General features: G+C 41.4%; 1 protein-coding gene across 4 annotated transcripts in view; it reads right to left on the bottom strand.

Annotated features, from left to right (window-relative positions):
- The window catches only part of rai14 (retinoic acid induced 14), a 162,093-nt gene that overhangs the window by 44,352 nt on the left and 96,502 nt on the right, over window positions 1-21,239 (bottom strand). For all 4 annotated transcript variants that reach the window (XM_078427254.1, XM_078427173.1, XM_078427089.1 and 1 more), the window contains 2 exons: window positions 11,081-11,169; window positions 3,211-3,275 (listed from right to left, as the gene is read on the bottom strand). In XM_078427254.1, the coding sequence (XP_078283380.1) occupies window positions 3,211-3,275; window positions 11,081-11,169 (154 nt within the window). The remainder of the gene's footprint in view (window positions 1-3,210; window positions 3,276-11,080; window positions 11,170-21,239) is intronic.

Below are 21,239 nucleotides of genomic sequence, written 5' to 3'. Positions count from 1 at the left end.
AACCGGTGGCCTTGTGCTGTGGCAGGCCTGGTGTGCTGCTGCTTGTACAAATTAAACTGTTCGATCAACTTTTTTGTAATTCCGTCGGCACCAGAAATGTGATTCTAGCGTGGTGCCTAGATAGAAACATAGAAAATAGGTGCAGGAGTAGGCCATTCGGCCCTTCGAGCCTGCACCGCCATTCAATATGATCATGGCTGATCATCCAGCTCAGTAACCTGTACTTGCCTTCTCTCCAAACCCCCTGATCCCTTTAGCCACAAGGGCCACATCTATCTCCCTCTTAAATATAGCCAATGAACTGGCCTCAACTACCTTCTGTGGCAGAGAATTCCACAGACTCAGATAAGGTCTGCTGTATGATTTTACCGGGGTGTATGCAAAACAAAGCATTTCACTGTACCTAGGTACATGTGACAATAAAGTATCATTGAATCATGGAAGATGGTGTGGTGATTTTTTTTTTCTCAGAGGATCGTGATCATTTGGAACTCTTCCTCAAAGGGTAGAGCAATGTTTCAAAATGTTTTTTGAAACTAAATAAATTCTTGTTAAGCAATAGAGTGAAATTTACCATGGTCTGATGGGAATGTGGAATTGAGTTGCAATCAGTTATCTCATTAAATGGTGGGAAAGCTTAAATGGACTTCTGCTTCTGCTCCTCCTTCTGCTTCATCTTCGTAGGTTCAAATGGCAAAGCAAAAGGAGGGAGATGAAAGACCACAGGGGGGGTTGAGAGTGATTCAAAGACTAGGTGGTAAACAAATGGTGGGGGAAATGGAATGAGAGTGAAGTACAGGAAAATAAGCTCACTTGCAGTAAGGAAAGGGAATGGTGCTCTCAGAGTTTTTACACTATAGTGTAAGTTCTGTTTTCAGGGCACCATGTGAAAGGGAAGATGTTGTCAAGCCGGAAAGGGTAGAGAATATTTACAAGGATGTTGCCAGGGCTAGACAATCTGAGCTATAGCGAGAGGTTGAGTAGGCTGGAACTCTATTCCTTGGAGCACAAGAGGATGAGGGGTGATCTTATAGAGGTGTATAAAATCATGAGAGGAATAGATCGGGTAGATGCAGAGTCTCTTGCCCAGCACAGGTGATTCGAGGACCAGTGGACATGGGTTTAAGGTGAAGGTGGAACGATTTAATAGGAATCTGAGGGGTAACATTTTCACACAAAGGGTGGTGGGTGCATGGAACAAGCTTCCAGAGGAGGTATGTAAAAAGGAACTGCAGATACCGATTTAAACCGAAGATAGACACAAAAAGCTGGAGTAACTCAGCAGGGCAGGCGGCATCTCAGGAGAGAAGGAATGAGTGACGCTTCGGGTCAAGACCCTTCTCCTTTGTCTGAAGAAGGGTTTCGACCCGAAACGTCGTCCATTTCAGAGAAGCTAGTTGAGGCAGAGACTATCCCAACACATAAGAAACACTTAAACAGGTACATGGATAGGACAGGTTTGAAGGGGTATTGGCCAAACGCAGGCAGGACTAGGTAGTCACGTGTGGCGGCGCCTAACGGCTGCGGCTCGCTGGCAGTCTGTTCGTCTTTTTTCCTTTTTTTTTTGTTGTGTGTCGGTGTTGGGATGGTTTTTGTTTTTGTTTTTTGGCTGTGTATGTGTGGGGGGTGTGGTGGGGGGGGTGGGGTGGGGTTGGGGGTGGTGGGGGTGGGGGAAACCTTTCTTTTTTAGGTCTCTTCCTCACGGCGCGGGGTGCGGCTCGACCGCGGGGCCTTCCATCGCCCGCGGAGCGTTCCATCGCCCGCGGGGCCTTCCATCGCCCGCGGGGCCTTCCATCGCCCGGTGCAGCTCGGCCGCTGGACTTAACAGTGCCCAGTGCGGCTCAGCCGCGGGGCCTTCCATCGCCCGCGGCGCCTTCCATCGTCCGGTGCGGCTCGGCCGCTGGACTTAACAGTGCCCGGTGCGGCTCGGCCGCGGGGCCTTCCATCGCCCGGCGCGGCTCGGCCGCTGGACTTTACATCGCTGGTGCGGCTCGGCCGCGGGACCTAACATCGCCCGGCGTGGCCGCGGGACTTAGCAGCGCACGGTACGGCCGCGGGACGTTTCAGCACCCGGTGCGGCTCGGCCGCGGGGCCTTCAATCGCCCGGCTCGGCCGTGGGACGTTTCGGCGCCCGGGGACTCCCATCCCCTTGCGGGGACTGTGCGGGTCGGTCGGGGACGAGCTGTCTGTCCGTGGGCGTGGGGAAGAGAGTGGAAGTTTTGTTGCCTCCATCACAGTGAAGGGGTGTTTGGAGTCACTGTGATGGATGTTTGTGTTGGGGTTATGTGTCTTGTGTTCTTTTTTTTTGTGTGACTGCTATGTAATTTCGTTCGGTACCTTGGTACCGAATGACAAATAAAGCTCTGTATTCTGTATTTTGTAGGACTAGTGTAGCTTGGACACGTTGGCCGGTGTGGACGAGCTGGGCTGAAGGGTGTTGTATGCTGCAGTAGATGCCAATGTATCTATCAGACAGGCAGAAAATTAAAATTGGAAATAAATCTGAAGTGCTACATCATGGGAAGGCAAATGAGTTGAGGGAATAGATAATAAATGTTGGATGTGAAGAAGAACAGTTACTTTGAGTTTTTTGTACACCTGTCAAGTATATGGGCACAGATTGCCGAAGGTCGCAGGTTAACACTCCCCTTGGGATGCTTCTTATCATTAGCCGTGGCACAAAGAAGAGATTAACAAAACAGGGAAATTATGCTGGAACTATATGGAACACTCATTAGGAGACAACTAGAATGCAGTTTAGTCCAGTCACCAAACTATAGATCTAGAGGGGCTACAGTGAAGATTTATGTGGATGCTGCGATGACTTGATAACTTTAACTGTGGATATTTGTTAGGCAAGACTGTATTAAAAACAATGTCCTGGTAAAACTCAGTAGGTTTATTAATTAATTAGGTGTATAAAATTAAGGGCCCAGATTGGGCTAGTGGGAAAGGCAGAGCTTCCTGAACCAACAAGTTAGTAACCAGATACAGATTTAAAGTATTGGTAGATAGTTTAGATAATAGTTGTTGTGAAATTTGGGCAGCTATATGAATACGTTGCAAAAAAACCTGGTTGCAGTTTGTGTTCTAATACATTTTGCATCCCTATTGTCTCATGTGTTTGGTAGTCTGCTATCTAGACTGCAGGAAATTAGAACAATATGTTTAATAATAAATCATTGAGCATAAAATATGAGCATCCAGTACCTGAAGGATCTTTCTCACACATTCTTGATGACTGTATTTTGAAGCAAGATGTAATGCATTGCAGCCTGCAATTCAAATAAGAGGAAAAGAGTTAACATTCTTGAACTTATGCCTAAATTTGAAGCTGCACAATAGAAAAGTGCCAATTAAATGTTACATCCAGAGCCTTATATGCAAAATTTGAAATTAGATTTATATTCTAAAAGATTCTTTTATAAGGGATAGGAAGCAATACATTAACTAAAAAACGATTTATACTGCTAAGAAACCCAAGCTAAAATATATATTTTTTAAATCTCTGATTTACCATCCAAAGGCAAAATGATCAATAACAGAAAAAAAAGGTTCTGCCAAAATAACAAACAAATTGAATGGGAATTATTCAAGAGAGAGTTATAGTTCTTAGGGCTAATGAAATATGGGGAGAAAGCAGGAACGGGGTACTGATTTTGGAAGATCAGCCATGAGTGGGGATAAATGGGTCCCTTTCAGAATGGCAGGCAGTAACTAGTGGGGTACCGCAAGGCTCGGTGCTGGGACCGCAGCTATTTACAATATACATTAATGACTTGGATGAAGGGATTAAGAGTGCCATTAGCAAATTTGCAGATGATACAAAGCTGGGTGGTAGTGTGAACTGTGAGGAAGATGCTATGAGGTTGCATAGGATAGCGGAGTCAGGGGGTATGGGGAGAAGGCAGGAACGGGGTACTGATTGAGAATGATCAGCCATGATCACATTGAATGGTGGTGCTGGCTCAAAGGGCCGAATGGCCTCCTCCTGCACCTATTGTCTATCATGTTGAATGGTTGGCTTGAAGGGCCGAATGGCCTACTCCTGCACCTATTTTCTATGTTTCTATGTTTCTATTACTATTGTGATTAAATAATGTTGCTGGTATAGCAATCCGGAGAAAGTGGGAACCGCTGAAAATGTATGCAACTAAAAACAACGGAAAGACAAAATTAGATACACAGTATAAACAAGCTCGTCAAAACTTCATCAAAATATTCAGCTTGTTGATAAAAGCAGAGATAAAATCATGTTTGTGTTACAAATATTATTTTTTGGACAGCCAGCAAAATCAGGAAACACCCATGAGACTGACCATTTAAATCTCTTAGCATCAGAATAAACAAGACGGAAAACTCTATTCCAGCAGTTTTGAACAGTAATCCAATGATCAACTTTCCCAACCTAACCTGAATAACAATTTGTTTTCCCTCATACATAACATTATGCAGAGTTTTTGAAATAATATTAAACCAGCCTGTGTTGGAATACCAAGATGTCATAGATTTGACCCACATTGACTGCAAAATTCTCCAGGTGATAGAATTCATGAAATCGATCACCTTGCTGTGGGCCAGCATTAAATGGAACACTAATGCATTTTCTGAGGAAAAGCAAGTTATTTGATGGGGTGATTGTGAAGGTCAGACAAACAAGTTGTTCATCACACTATTGGTCATGATGATACATTACACCAAAAGAAAAATTACACTATCATCCTGTAAGTATGGACTACACCATAACTGAATTACAGTTTAGTTTAAGATAAAATGCAAGGGTTTCAGAATATGGTTTTACATTTAAAATGGAGAAATTTTGAAAAGAAGAAATGAATTAAACTGAAACTTAAAAAAGGCTCACTAGTGGAATCAGACAATTTTGATCAATCAATGCATAAAAAGCAGTACATTTTTAATTTTAAACAAATGCTGGGAACAGGTGAAATTTAGTGAATTATTAAAGCTATTAAGACAAATAAAGCTGTACGAATGAAGTTATAAGATATACAAAAGGGAAGGTTGGACACAGGTGAGATGGCAATGATGATGGTTCTTTACAGTGCCCTCCATAATGTTCGGGACAAAGACCCATGATTTATTTATTTGCCTCTGTACTCCACAATTTGAGATTTTTAATAGAAAAAAATCACATGTGGTTAAAGTGCACATTGTCAGATTTTAATAAAGGCCATTTTTATACATTTTGGTTTCACCATTTAGAAATTACAACAGTGTTTGTTTATACATAGCCCCCCCATTTCAGGGCACCATAATGTTTGGGACAGAGCAATGTCATGTAAATGAAAGTAGTCATGTTTAGTATTTTGTTCCATATCCTTTGCACGCAATGACTGCTTGAAGTCTTCGATTCATGGACATCACCAGTTGCTGGGTGTCTTCTCTGGTGATGCTCTGCCAGGCCTGTATTGCAGCCATCTTTAGCTTATGCTTGTTTTGGGGGCTAGTCCCCTTCAGTTTTCTCCTCGGCATATAAAAGGCATGCTCAATTGGGATCAGATCTGGTGATTGACTTGGCCACTCAAGAATTTACCCATTTTTTAGCTTTGAAAAACTGCTTTGTTACTTTAGCAGTATGTTTGGGATCATGGTCTTGGTGTTGAATGAACTGCTGGCCAATGAGTTTTGAGGCATTTGTTTGAACTTGAGCAGATAGGATGTGTCTATACACTTCAGAATTCATTATGCTACTACCATCAGCAGTTGTATCATCAATGAAGATAAGTGAGTCAGTACCTTCAGCAGCCATACATGCCCGGGCCATAACACCCCACCACTGTGTTTTGCAGATGAGGTGGTATGCTTTGGATCTTGGGCAGTTCCTTCTCTCCTCCATACTTTGCTCTTGTCATCACTCTGATATAAGTTAATCTTCGTCTCATCTGCCTAAGACCTTTTTCTAGAACCGTGGTTGCTCTTTTAAGTATTTCTTGGCAAACTGTAACCCAGCCATCCTATTTTTGCAGCTAACCAGTGGTTTGCATCTTGCAGTGTAGCCTCTGTATTTCTGTTCATGAAGTCTTCTGTGGACAGTGGTCATTGAAGAGTGTTTCTGATCTGCCAAACAGGTGTTTGGGGATTTTTCTTTATTTTTGAGAGAATTATTCTGTCATCAGCTGTGGATGTCTTCCTTGGCCTGCCAGTCCCTTTGCGATTCGTAAGCTCACCAGTGCTCTCTTTCTTCTTAATCAGAATCAGAATAGTTGATTGAGAATGATCAGCCATGATCACATTGAATGGCGGTGCTGGCTCGAAGGGCCGAATGGCCTACTCCTGCACCTATTGTCTATTGTCTAATAACCTTTATTGTCATACAAACAAACAAGTCTTTTGGATGAAATTCCGCTACCCACAGTCCAACAATAAGAGCAATAAAAATAAGCAATAACACACACAATCACAAACCAACACAAAATTTAAAAAAAAGAAACATGCATCACAGTGAGTCTCCTCCAGTCACCTCCTCACTGTGATGGAAGGCCAGAATGTCTTTTCTCTTCCCTGCCATCTTCTTCTCCCGCGGTCAGGCTGTTGAAGTTGCCACGTCGGGGCGGTTGATGTTCTAAACAGTTGATTTTGGTAACCCCGAGGTTTGGCTGATGTCTCTAACAGTTTTATTCTTGTTTCTCAGTTTCATAATGGCTTCTTTGGCTTTCATTGGCACAACTTTGGTCCTCATGTTGATAAACAAAATAAAAGTTTCCAAAGGTGATGGAAAGACTGGAGGAAAGACTGGGTGTTGAGAGCTCTCTTATACCTGCATTAAGGAGGCAATTAAACACACCTGAGCAATTATAAACACCTTTGAAGCCATATGTCCCAAACATTATGGTGCCCTGAAATGGGGGCGACTAAGTATAGACACTGCTGTAATTTCTACATGGTGAAACCAAAATGTATAAAATGGCCTTTATTAAAATATGATTTTCTCTATTACAAATCTCAAATTGTGGAGTATAGAGGCAAATAAATAAATGATCAGTCTTTGTCCCAAACATTATGGAGGGCACATAGAAACATATAAAATTATTAAGGGATTGGACACACTAGATGCAGGAAACATATTCCCGATGTTGGGGGAGTCCAGAACCAGGGGCCACAGTTTAAGAATAAGGGGTAGGCCATTTAAAACTGAGATGAGGAAAAACTTTTTCATCCAGAGTTGTGAATTTGTGGAAATCTCTGCCTCAGAAGGCAGTGGAGGCCAATTCACTTGATGCGTTCAAAAGAGAGTTAGATAGATCTCTTAGGACTAGTGGAATCAAGGGATATGGGGAGGGCAGGAACGGGTACTGATTGTGGATGATCAGCCATGATCACATTGAATGGCGGTGCTGGCTCGAAGGGCCGAATGGCCTACTGCTGCACCTATTTTCTATGTGTCTATGGAGCTGTTCTGAAACCATACTGTGATGCATCCCGATAAAATGCTTTCTATGGCGCATCTGTAGGGGTTGGTGGGGTTATTGATATGCTGATCTTCCTAAGCCCTCTAAGGAAGTAGAGGCATTGGTGTGCTTTCTTGGCCATTGCTTCGATATGGCTGGTCCAGGTCAAATTGCCGGTGATATTTATTCCTTGGAACGTGAAGCTTTCGACCATCTCCACTTCGGCGCCATTAATATGTACCAGGGTGTGTTTTTTACTTCGCTTCCTGAAGTCAATTTCAATCTCCTTTGTCTTGCTGACATTGAGGGAGAGCTTGTTGTCTTGGCACCAGGTTACAAGGTTCTCAATCTCCTTTCTGTATTCCGATTCGCCATTATTTGATATCCAGCCCACTACAGTGGTGTCGTCTGCAAGCTTGTAAATTGAGTTGGATTGGTATGAAGTCTTTTGATAAGTTAAATAACTTGTTTCCATGGCTGTGAAGGTTGATTGGTCACCAGAAAAGAGGAGATGATTATTCAAAAATATGCAGGTCAAGTTGTTCTGATCTCAAATATCTCATGTGAAAGAGTGGTGTACATAAGTTGGGAATTAAAAATGAATTGATTTATACATTTGAAGATGGAAAACCAATGAACATCTTTAGGGATTGAGGAAGGAAGTAGGTCACTTACTCAAGTAGCAAATTAGGGAGAATAGCCGCTTTAATGCTGTATAGGTTAATAATTATAACCCCTCTAATATGTTTGATGAAGGTTAAATCAAATCTTAAGCCTTATATTTTAAATAGTAATCATAATCAATGATAAGAAATAGAAGCAGAACTAGGTCATTTGGCTCTCTGTGCCTCCTCCGTTTCTTCTTAAGATTATGACTGACTTTTTTTAACATCAGGGTCACATTTTCATACTAACCCCATATCCATTGACTCTTTTGATGTGTAAATCTCCTGAGCCTCTAGGGGAATGAATTCCAAAGATTAATAACATTCTGGGCAAAGAATGCTTTTTTTCATCTTGCGGTTTAATGACTGATCCCTTGTGTTGAAATTGTGAGCATTGGTTACTGATGCCACAGCTAGTAGACACATCGATTCTGCATCTATCTTGTCAATTCCCAGAAGGACTTTGTACATTTCAGTGTACAAAATTGCATTCTTCCAAACTTGAGGATATAGGTCATCTTAAGCTCGCCTCAAATGACTAATGAATCATTCAAGGATCAATCTTCACTGCACACCTACCATTGCAAGTATATCCTTCATTGGGTGAGCAGATCAGCCCAGTGAACAATACTCCAGATGCAAACTTATCACAGCACTATATAACATATGCCTGTACTCAAAACCTCTTGCATTAAAGACAAGTGTACTACTTGCCTTCCTAATTAAATTTGTACCTGCATTTTAACTTTAATTAATTCGTGTATAAGAAAACTTGGTTCTAGAACATGCTTACTTTTCAACATCTCACAATATAAAAAAATAGACTGCCTTTTTATGTTTTGACTGAAGTACTACTCCCCTCTATGAATGCTAGCATGTTCTTAATGCCGACTCAACCTGCAAATTAACCTTTTGGGAATCCTGCACCAGCACTCCCAAGTCTGTTTACACCTACGATTTCTAAATTCTCTCCGCATTTAGAAAATAGTCTGCACCTTTATTTTTTATACCACTTTGCTACATTATATTACATTTGCCACTTCTTTGCTTACTCTCCCAACTTGTCCAAGCCCTTCTACGGCCTGCCTGCTTCCTCAACATCACCTGCCCCTCTTTGAATCCTATCTTTGAATCTTTCGCAAACTTGGAAGCAGATGGTGTTTAAATGTTTTGAAATGCACTTTGGGAGGTAGAATATAAAGGGAAGGTACACAGTTCATGGTAAGATCCTCAAAAGCATTGATGTCTAGGAGGATCGTTAGTATAAGATTCAGGAAGACACATTGCAGCTTTATTGGACTTGGTTAGGCCGGATTTGGAGTATTGTGTGTAGTTCTTTTTGGCCCATTACAGAAAGGATGTGGGGACTTTGGAGAGGATGCAGAAGAGATTTACCAGAATGCTGCCTGGTATTAGCTATAAACAGAGATTGGACAAATTTGGAATGTTTTCTCTGGAGCGTTAGAAGTTGAGGGGAGACCTGATAGAACTTTATAAATTTATGAGAGGCATAGATAGGGTGGACAGACAGAAGCTTTTTGCCCACAGTGAAAATGTGGAGGCATTACCGGTAATTTTTCAAGAATCACGACAATCATTTGTTCCAGGGGATTAGAAAATTGCAAATGTTAATCTACTGTTCAAGAAGGGAGCGAAGCTAATGAGGGTAAACTATAGGCCAGTAAGCCTGACTTCAGTGATTGGCAAGGTTTTAGACTCCATTATAACAGATGAAGTTTCCGAGTAAAAGCTGGAATGTGAGGTTATCCACTTTGGTGGCAAGACCAGGCAGGCAGATTATTATCTGAATGGTGTATGATTAGGAAAAGGCGAGATGCAACGAGACCTGGATGTGCTTGTTTTTTAGATTTGGAGATTTAGAGATACAGCGCGGAAACAGGCCCTTCGGCCCACCGGGTCCGCGCCGCCCAGCGATCCCCGCACATTAACACTATCCTACACACACTAAGGACAATTTCTTTATTTTTTTTACATTTGCCCAGCCAATTTACCTACATACCTGTACGTCTTTGGAGTACATCCGTCACTGAATGTAAACATGAAGGTTCAGCAGACAGTGAAGAAAGCTAATGGCATGTTGGCCTTCATTGCGAGAGGATTTGAGTTTAAGTGCAAGGAGGTCCTACTGCTGTTGGTGAGACCGCACCTGGAGTATTGTGTGCAATTTTGGTCTCCTAATTTGAGGAAGGACATTATTGCTATTGAGGGAGTGCAGCGTAGGTTCACCAGGTTAATTCCCGGGATGGCGGGACTGACATATGATGAAAGAATGGGTCGACTGGGCTTGTATTCACTGGAATTTAGAAGGATGAGAGGGGGTCCTATAGAAGCATATAAAATTCTTAAAGGATTGGACAGGCTAGATGCAGGATTTTTTTTCCCAATGTTGGGGGAATTCCGAACCAGGGGTCACAGTTTAAAAATAAGGGGTAGACCATTTAGGATTGAGATGAGGAAGAACCTTTTTCACCCAGAGAGTTGTGAATCTGTGGAATTCTCTGCCCCAGAAGGCAGTGGAGGCCAATTCACTGGATGTTTACAAGAGTTAGATTTAGCTCTTAGGGCTAAAGGAATCAAGGGATATGGGGAGAAAGCAGGAACAGGGTACTGATTTAAGATGATCAGCCATGATCATATTGAATGGTGGTGCTGGCTCAAAGGGCCAAATGGCCTACTCCTGCACCTATTTTTCTGTTTCTATTACAGGTGACAAAGAGAGAAATTTACTTGGTGTATATCTCCATGACTAAGAAAGATAATAGGATTAGCATTATCATGGTTTCTTAATATTTCCCCAAAAAACTCAGTTAAAAGATTACAGGTGACATGGAGTGAAATTTCCCTGGGGTCTGACTCTATGGTATTTTAAAGAAAAATAATTAGCATAATCATAGCTTCTTTATATCACCAAAAAAAAATCATGTATTTCAACAAGTTCCATCTAATTTTCCATAACACCTACAACGTCAGCAGTAAATTGATTACCTGAGCCATCCAGTACAGTAAGATCAACGCCATGAGTGAGCATTGCTCCCAAACAGTCCACCTGTCCCTTGGTGGCAGCCAAGTGAAAACTAAAAGAAAAGGAAGATTAAAATTAAATGTTTGCATATTTTTACATTTACTTTTCAATTTTTCTGGCACTTGAGGCTTTTTAAAGTTCTAATGACCAAATTTAGTCATTTTTAACATCATCATCTGTCTGAAAGAACATCAGTGGTGAAGGAAAACATGATGAAGGATGTGTTGGATGAAGGCTCAGACTTGGGTTTATTCTCAAGCATGCATAAAATAGTTTAATTCTTTCCTTTTAAATAGCTTAAATATTTTTGGACAGTTATTGATTATAGGTTGCCCATTTTCTTTCTGGTTTAACTCTCAGCCACACAAATCAGTCTCAGCTGTTTTTACTTCTCTCAATACCACAATTGCTGGCCGGACTCTTAGTTCGGATTCAAACAAGACGACAGGTGGTTTAATTGTACTTAAATTCAGTCTCGAGTATCAGTGCGAAATCTTATTCTGGACCATTTATTTCAACATAAGCTCTTTCAAATTACTCACATTAGATAGCTGACCGCCCAACTTTCTTTCTGGACCCTATTCTAACAATAGTTCCCTCTCGGATATAGAGGAACGTCGTCAATAGTGTCCTTATCAAAAAGTGTGCCCCTGTCGCTTTTGCTAGACAATCCATTGTTCCGTCACATCAAACATTTCTTCTCGGCATAAACATGACAAGAATGTAGAAGCTTTGGAGAGGGCACAGAAGAGGTTTGCCAGAATGCTACCTAGATTAGAAGGTGCTAGCAAAAAAGAAAGGTGGGAGAGAGAGACCTAAAACTGTTTTCTCTGGAATTGCACAGGTTGAGGGAAACTGGTAAATAAAGTTACGAGAGCCATAGATAAGATAGACAGTCAAAACATTTTTCCTAGGATATAATTATCAAAGACTAGAGAGCACAGATTAAATATGAGAGGGACAACATTTAAAAAAGAAATGCAGGGCAGGTTTTTTTTTAAACAAAGAGGGTGAAGAGTGTCTGGACGGACTGCCAGGGACGATGGAGACAGATGTAATAGTGGTGTTTGAGAGGTTTTTGGATAGTTTATCTTGGCCACAAATTCGGCAATGTGAGCCAAACGCTTGTTCCTGTGCTGTACTGTTCTATGGTCCTTTGATAAAAAAAATAATTGAGCTGAAATATTGACTGTTTTTCTCACCTCAGAAGGTGTGTAAGATGCTGTGCATACAAAACACCTTCTGCTTATGTCTCAGCACTAATTTTTATTTTCTTATGAAATTATTTGAATGAGCTGCTGTCTCCTAAATCAGTGCCCTTCTTTCTAAGTTTTCCTTGTTTGAACATGTTTGGGTTCCTGTCCTTCCTACATTGCGAGTCTCTGATCTGCTTTCTTTGCTGGTTGTGACATATTAAGAGTCACTGCTTTACACCAACAACCCAGGTTCAATCCTAACTCTGGTGCTGTCTGTGTGGAATTTGCACATTTCTACTGTGAACACGTGGGTTTATCTAGATACTCCAGTTTCCCCTCACATCCCCAAAAATCTACAGGTTGGAAGGTTAATTGGCCACTACAAACTGTTTATAGTGTGTAGATGTGAATGGAGGGAATTCATAGGAAAGTGGAAGAAATAAAATAGATTATGGTATGATCCAAAAAATCGGATACTTGATGTTCACTGCAGTCTTAGGTGATTATTAGTGATATGGAATCTTTTATGATAAGGGAAATTAAACTTTAGTTTAATATCTCAAACAAAAACAGATGGTACAGTATTGTGGGGTTGCTGCACTGCTTGTTTAGGACTTTACTCCCAAGCATCGGAAATTAGACCTAATATACATTCTAACAACTCTGCCACAGCTAATCAAACTCTCAATCATGTTAAATTCAGAAATTAATAAAAGTAAATGGTGATCAAATAATTATTGGGAATATTTATTCAGGTTTCACATTACTAAAACTAGTTTCCAGTTTAAAAATCAAGTATTCAAATTTAAGAGCATGTTTTTTAATATCGTCACTATCCTGTTAAGATACTTAAATAATGAATCAATTAAATACTGCCAAATGTGCGAGCTGAGATTTGTCTCTTAAACAATGTTATGAAAGGCAATAATATAACTGTTATAATGCTGCTATTTTTGGAAACTTGTTAGTCACAGATTAGCAGCTGGTGATATAAATTGAGCTCTAAAATTGAAAGTGTTTTCTTCTTTCACCTACCCTGAAAGAAACCAACAGAAACCAACACCTGAAAGAAACCACATTACAACATAAAAGTTCTGTCTGGGAAAGCACAATTTTCAGAAAGAAATGCATGAATTTAACAGAAAAATTGCAAATTTCAGGTGTACTACACTTTTTATTGCAATATTCTCAAATGGATAAACTTTTCTTTCTTTATATATTTCCATAATATATCTGAATTAATATTAACATGTTAAACACACCTGATGAATCAAAAATGTCACTTCTGACATTTGTGCATTTATTTTAGTACTTCCAACAATTCTCACAACTCCCACTCAAAAAAATGCACAATACAAATATTATCTTGCTGGAAACACCCATTATCATAATTTTGTTTGGATGACTATTTTGCTGGTTTACAAAAGCAGTGGGTTTTGACAGTCACTACATCATTAGCAGTTGTTTTAATGTGGCACAGGACCAGCTTCTTATCTCCATTACAGAAGATGCTATAATGCTCATCAGAAAAAGAATATTCCAGCAAATAGATCATTTAATCTCTTTAATCTGTTCAGGAATTGGGTATCAATTCAACTTATCTAGTGCAAATCTGCCATACATAACTTCCTTTAATATTTACTGTAATTTTAAGGAATATCCACCTGAATTAAAAGATTATGAGCACTAGTTGATCAATGGTACACACCATACAATTCTGCATAAAATGCTGGAGTAACTCAGCAGGTCAGGCAGCATCTCAGGAGAGAAGGAATGGGCGACGTTAGGGGTCGAGACCCTTCTTCAGACTGATGTCAGGGGGGCGGGACAAAGGAAGGATACAGGTGGAGACAGGAAGATAGAAACATAGAAACATAGAAAATAGGTGCAGGAGTAGGCCATTCGGCCCTTCGAGTCTGCACCGCCATTCAATATGATCATGGCTGATCATTCAGCTCAGTAGCCTGTACCTGCCTTCTCTCCATACCCCCTGATCCCTTTAGCAAAAAGGGCCACATCTGACTCCCTCTTAAATATAGCCAATGAACTGGCCTCAACTACCTTCTGTGGCAGAGAATTCCACAGACTCACCACTCTCTGTGTGAAGAAATGTTTTCTCATCTCGGTCCTAAAAGACTTCCCGCTTATCCTTAAGCTGTGACCCCTGGTTCTGGACTCCCCCAACATCGGGAACAATCTTCCCGCATCTAGCCTCTCCAACCCCTTAAGAATTTTATATGTTTCTATAAGATCCCCCCTCAGTCTTCTAAATTCCAGCGAGTACAAGCCCAGTCTATCTAGTCTTTCCTCATATGTAAGTCCCGCCATCCCAGGGATCAATCTGGTGAACCTTCTCTGTACTCCCTCTAAGGCAAGAACGTCTTTCCTCAGGTTAGGAGACCAAAACTGCACACAATACTCCAGGTGCGGTCTCACCAAGGCCCTGTACAACTGCAGCAGAACCTCCCTGCTCCTAAACTCAAATCCTCTTGCTATGAATGCCAACATACCATTCGCTTTCTTCACTGCCTGCTGCACCTGCATGCTTGCTTTCAATGACTGGTGCACCATGACACCCAGGTCACGTTGCATCTCCCCTTCTCCCAATCGGTCACCATTCAGGTAATACTCTGCTTTCCTGTTCTTGCCGCCAAAGTGGATAACCTCACATTTATCCACATTATATTGCATCTGCCATGCATTTGCCCACTCGCCTAATCTATCCAAGTCACTCTGCAGCCTCCTAGCATCCTCCTCGCAGCTAACACTGCCACCCAGCTTCGTGTCATCCGCAAACTTAGAGATGTTGCATTCAATTCCCTCGTCCAAATCATTAATATACACTGTAAATAACTGGGGTCCCAGCACTGAGCCTTGCGGTACCCCACTAGTCACTGCCTGCCATTCCGAAAAGGACCCGTTTATTCCTACTCTTTGCTTCCTGTCCGCCAACCAATTTTCTATCCACCTCAACACTGAACCCTCAATACCGTGTGCTTTAAGTTTGTACACCAATCTCCTATGTGGGACCTTGTCGAAGGCCTTCTGAAAGTCTAGATATAACACATCGACTGGTTCTCCCTTATCCACTCTACTAGTTACATTCTCGAAAAATTCTATAAGATTCGTCAGACATGATTTGCCTTTGGTAAATCCATGCTGACTTTGTCCGATGATTTCACCACTTTCCAAATGTAATGCTATCACATCTTTAATAACTGACTCTAGCATTTTCCCCACTACCGATGTTAGGCTAACTGGTCTATAATTCCCCGTTTTCTCTCTCCCTCCCTTTTTAAAAAGTGGGATTACATTAGCTACCCTCCAGTCCTCAGGAACTACTCCAGAATCTAAAGAGTTTTGAAAAATTATCACTAATGCATCCACTATTTCTGAGGCTACTTCCTTAAGCACTCTGGGATGCAGCCTATCTGGCCCTGGGGGTTTATCTGCCTTTAATCCATTTAATTTACCTAACACCACTTCCCGACTAACCTGGATTTCCCTCAGTTCCTCCATCTCTTTAGACCCCCGGTCCCCCGCTATTTCCGACAGACGGTTTATGTCTTCCTTAGTGAAGACAGAACCAAAGTATTTGTTCAATTGGTCTGCCATCTCCTTGTTCCCTATGATCAATTCACCTGTTTCCGACTGCAAGGGACCTACATTTGCCTTAACTAATCTTTTTCTCTTGACATATCTATAAAAGCTTTTGCAGTCTGTTTTTATGTTCCTTGCCAGTTTTCCCTCATAATCTATTTTCCCTTTCCTAATTAAGCCCTTTGTCCTCCTCTGCTGGACTCTGAATTTCTCCCAGTCCTCTGGTATGCTACTTTTTCTGGCTAATCTGTATGCTTCATCTTTTGTTTTAATACTATCCTTGATTTCCCTTGTTAGCCACGGATGCACTACCTTTCCTGGTTTGTTCTTTTGCCAAACTGGGATGAACACTTGTTGTAGTTCATCCATGCGACCTTTAAATGCCTTCCATTGCATGTCCACCGTCAACCCTTTCAGCATCAATCGCCAGTCTATCTTGGACAATTCACGCCTCATACCCTCAAAGTTACCTTTCTTTAAGTTCAGAACACTTGTTTCTGTATCGACTTTGTCACTCTCCATCCTAATGAAGAACTCTACCATATTATGATCACTCTTGCCCAAGGGGTCTCGCACAACAAGACTGCTAACTAACCCTTCCTCATTACTCAATACCCAGTCTAGAATGGCCTGTTCTCTCGTTGGTTCCTCGACATGTTGGTTTAGAAAACCATCTCTCAAACATTCCAAGAAATCCTCTTCCTCAGCACCCCTGCCAGTTTGGTTCACCCAATCTATATATAGATTGAAGTCACCCATTATAACTGCTGCGCCTTTAGTGCATGCATTTCTAATTTCCTGCTTGATGCCATCCCCAACCTCCCTACTGCTGTTAGGTGGCCTGTACACAACTCCCACTAGCGTTTTCTGTCCCTTAGTGTTTCGTAGCTCTACCCATATCGATTCCACTTCCTCCAAGCTAATGTCCTTCCTTTCCACTGCTTTAATCTCCTCTCTAACCAGTAACGCTACCCCACCTCCTTTTCCTTTTTGTCTATCCCGCCTGAATATAGAATATCCCTGGATGTTGAGCTCCCAGCCTTGGTCACCCTGGAGCCATGTCTCCGTAATCCCAACTATATCATAATCATTAATAACTATCTCCACATTTAATTCATCCACCTTATTACGTATACTCCTTGCATTGAGACACAAAGCCTTCAGGCTTGTTTTTACAACTCTCTTACCCCTTGTACGATTATGTTGAAAAGTGGCACTTTTTGATTTTTGCCCTGGATTTGCCTGCCTGCCACTTTTCCTTTTCACCTTGCTACCTGTTGCTTCTACCCTCATTTTACACCCCTCTGTCTCTCTGCTCCAGCTCCCATCCCCCTGCCACATTAGTTTAAATCCTCCCCGACAGCACTAGCAAACACTCCCCCTAGGACATTGGTTCCATTCCAGCTCAGGTGCAGACCGTCCTGTTTGTACTGGTCCCACCTCTCCCAGAACTGGTTCCAATGTCCTAAAAATTTGAATCCCTCCCCCTTGCACCATTTTTCAAGCCACGTATTCATATGAAATATCCTCCTATTCCTACTCTGACTAGCACGTGGCACTGGTAGTAATCCAGAGATTATTACCTTTGAGGTCCTACTTTTTAGTTTATCTCCTAGCTCTCTAAATTCACCTTGTAGGACCTCATCCCGTTTTTTACCTAAATCGTTGGTGCCAACGTGCACCACGACAACTGGCTGCTCACCCTCCCCCTTCAGAATGTCAAGATAGAGGGAGATCTGGGAAGGGGGAGGGGAAGAGAGAGACAGAGGAACTATCTAAAGTTGGAGAAGTCAATGTTCATACCACTGGGCTGCAAGCTGCCCAGGCAAAATATGAGGTGCTGTTCCTCCAATTTCCGGTGGGCCTCACTATGGGAGGGGAGGGGATGGGGAGAGGAGGGGAAGGGGCTGGGGGAAGGGTGGGGGGAGGGGGGGAGGGGGGGAGGGAGAGGGGGAGGGGGTGGGGGGAGGAGATGGTGCTGCACCAATGCAGGAGAGGTTTGGGCCCAATGGGTCCACTTGGTCTAGTATCATCTAAGCCTGTGCACTGAGCCACGTTAGATTACTCTGACTAATGACCTTTGGAAAATACTTGGAACTAATGCCACTCCAACTGTAAGCCTGTTTACTCGAACTGTCCAAAGCAAGTACTCCTTTGACACTTTGCTTAACTCAATCAGCTGGTCAACATGTGACAGATCAAGGGTTGTGATTATCTGTTCTCCCACCAGCTGAGATAACAAATCACCAGAGGCAGGGGACACTTTTCTACTTTTGTTTTTCTGTTAAGTCCAATTTTCAATCTCCACAGATTCTGGTAGTGAAGGGAGGTGGCCCTACAAGAACAAATGGAGCAGCCCAGTCAGAAAGCTCAACTAATTCAATGATATCCAGCTTTCCACAGGTGTTTCACTGCATACTCTGTGGTATAGAACATGTTTTGAAGAACCAATGTGTATCATTCTCCTTTGGGCTAACCTTGGCTTTCATAGTTTAAATGCTTCCAAGTTCATCACAAAATACTTGGGCCATATATCAGGTCAAGCTGATACACAGTTCCTTCATGCTCTTCATCCCTTCCTTCATCTGAATTTACAGCCTGTTCTCACCTTTCAATTTTGATCCTTGCCCTAATATATATATAAAATATAATATAAATAAATAAAATATATTCCTATGAACGATTATTTTTTAGCAATTCTGGGGAAAAGAGGAAGATTACTCAAATTTCACTGTAACATCTGGCTAATACATAAATTCCTGTCCAAATATAACTGATATTGCAGCACCAATGTTAATTTCCATGAACACACTGCTTCCTTCAGTGCATATTGATTTAAGGAAAGGTTCAGTGCAAGTCTGACAGTTCGACGAATCTAGATGATCTGCCCAAGTCACAACCGCCTCTGTCCAGCTCATGTGTACATTGCATTTTACTTTTCTTCCCAGCAGGCTTCAAATGACTTGATTGCTCGCTTGTTTTCAATCACCTTTTGAGGGGTGTCCCCAAACACCTCAATGATGACAAACAGTATTTGCACTCATCAGCCCCATACTGCATGTTATTATTATGGTGACAATTAACCTTCAGGTTTTTCTTTCCTTTTCTAGAAGGTACCATTGAGCTGGCCCCAAATTATGAACTGACTTTTTGTTGAAATCAATACCTTCCTGACTACCATCTCCATTGCCTAGGTAATACTGAACCCTTCTTTGAAATGCAGTTTCTTCTCACTGCACAGTATATGAATACTAAAAGTCATGGATTCCAAACACTTTGCAATTGCATATCTTCAAGTTTGCACCATACATGCAGTGTTCAGCAATCTATCTCAAATCTGCAGGTTTCATCAGAATGCTGATTTTGAATATGGATCTGCAACGTTTTACTAGGACTTTGCATGGGATACTCATTTTGTGCAATTAGTTTAATCAACTCCATAAGAATCCCAAGTGTGTGTCTGAGTGCCATTTGTACTAACACAAAAAGAGACATAAAGTGCTGGAGTAACTTAGTGGGTTGGGCAGCATCTCTGGAGAACATGGATAGGTGATATTTTGGGTCGGAATCCTTCTTCAGACTGATTGTAAGGGGGGGGTGGAAGAAAGCTGAAAGAGAGGAGAGGCAGGCCAAAACCTGGCAAGTAATAGGTTGATACAGGCAAGGGTAGTTTTTTTTGATAACCGGCATCTACAGTTCCTTGTTTCTACATTTATGCTAACACCTTCATTATTTTCCACATATTCTCAATACCCACAAAATCAATCATTTGCCTACCCATTGCTGACAGTTTACTATGCCAACTACCAGCACATGTCTATGGGTTGTGGGCTGAAACCAGAGCACCCAGAAACCCACACAGTAAGAGGGAATGCATGCACACCACATGGGCATCACCTATTCATCTCTGCTTTAAAAATACCCAATGACGTGGCCTCTACAGCCGTCTGTGGCAATGAATTCCATAGATTCATCACCCACTGGCTAAAGTAGTTCCTCCTCATCTCCATTGTAAAGGTACATCCTTTTATTCTGATGCTGTGCCCTTTAATCCTAGACCGTCGCACTACTGGAAAGAACCACTCTATTCAGGCCTTGATTCAGCAATTTGGTTATCACCTTAACCATGCCCTAATACAATGGATGCAAGCACAGTAGACCAAGCCAATGCCATGCAAGTCACTAAAAGTTAATTCAGTCTTAAAGCTTATGAGATTGGTCGATCTGACCCACACTTGCTGTTCTCACAGCCCTTTTAGGTCCCATATTGGACCTCTTACTTCATCACATTGCTGGGACTCTAGAAAGCAAGGATCGTTAAAGTAAGCCAAATACCTACTAAAAGGATGGAATGTTTATTTTGCAGGATGCCAATTGTCACAAATTAATGTCTCCTTGTTGTCAAATGTCTGAACATTCTTTCAAATAAAATAAAAAATGCAGCTAAAAGAACATAGAAAATGATGCAAACTAGTGTTCAAATTACATTTTTTAATATAATTGTTCCTGTGCTTCAAAGGTGATGTGTGAAATATCCAAGTTCTCCATCTGCATTAAAAGAAAACATAAAATTTGTCTTGAAGTTTATAATTGATCATAGCTAAGAACTGCACATAATTTGGCATACTTAACTTTGATCAATCTCGAATAATTGCTTGAGAAATTATATTAAAAAAGGATAGTGAAGAATTTTGCACACAGATATAAAAGCATTTCATTTTCTAGAGTGATGGGAATTTGAAAATTGAAAGTGGGTTCCATAGTCACGTTTCCCCTACTGCAATGCTGCGGCATAATGATAATTTATTAGAACAGCAAAATAAAACACAGCTAAAAAATAGATACTTCCCTTTAACGATGCAATATATTGTATTTTTTTAAAATGGGATGTTTTAAATATATTAGACGGCATTGAACAAAACACTGAACTGCATGGGAATCAAACTGAAAATGGCACATACTGATTTATCTAAAAATGTTTCTGCAGGAACTGCAAATGTTGGTTTACATAAGATGTAACACAAAACGAAGATAGACACAAAAAGTTGGAGTAGTTCAGCGGGCCAGGCAGCATCGCTAAAGAAAAGGAATAGATGGCGTTTCGGATCGAGACCCTTCTTCAGCCTGCGAGTCAAGGGGAGAGGAAAATGATAGATATGAAAAGGTACAGAACAAATGAATGAAAGATATGCAAAAAGAAGAAATCAAAACCACCAACGGTGATCAAAAAAAGGTGCAGCCCACTATGGTCCATTGTTGGCTGTGGAGGAAGGTGATAACGAGTGATACAAACAGCGAAACTCAGCAGGACAATGGTACAACTAGT

The sequence above is a fragment of the Rhinoraja longicauda genome, chromosome 1 (assembly GCF_053455715.1).
Source record: "Rhinoraja longicauda isolate Sanriku21f chromosome 1, sRhiLon1.1, whole genome shotgun sequence".
NCBI classification, from domain to species: Eukaryota; Metazoa; Chordata; class Chondrichthyes; order Rajiformes; family Arhynchobatidae; genus Rhinoraja; species Rhinoraja longicauda.
Note: the sequence above shows the minus strand (reverse complement) of the source record. Positions and strands in the feature narration are given on the sequence as shown.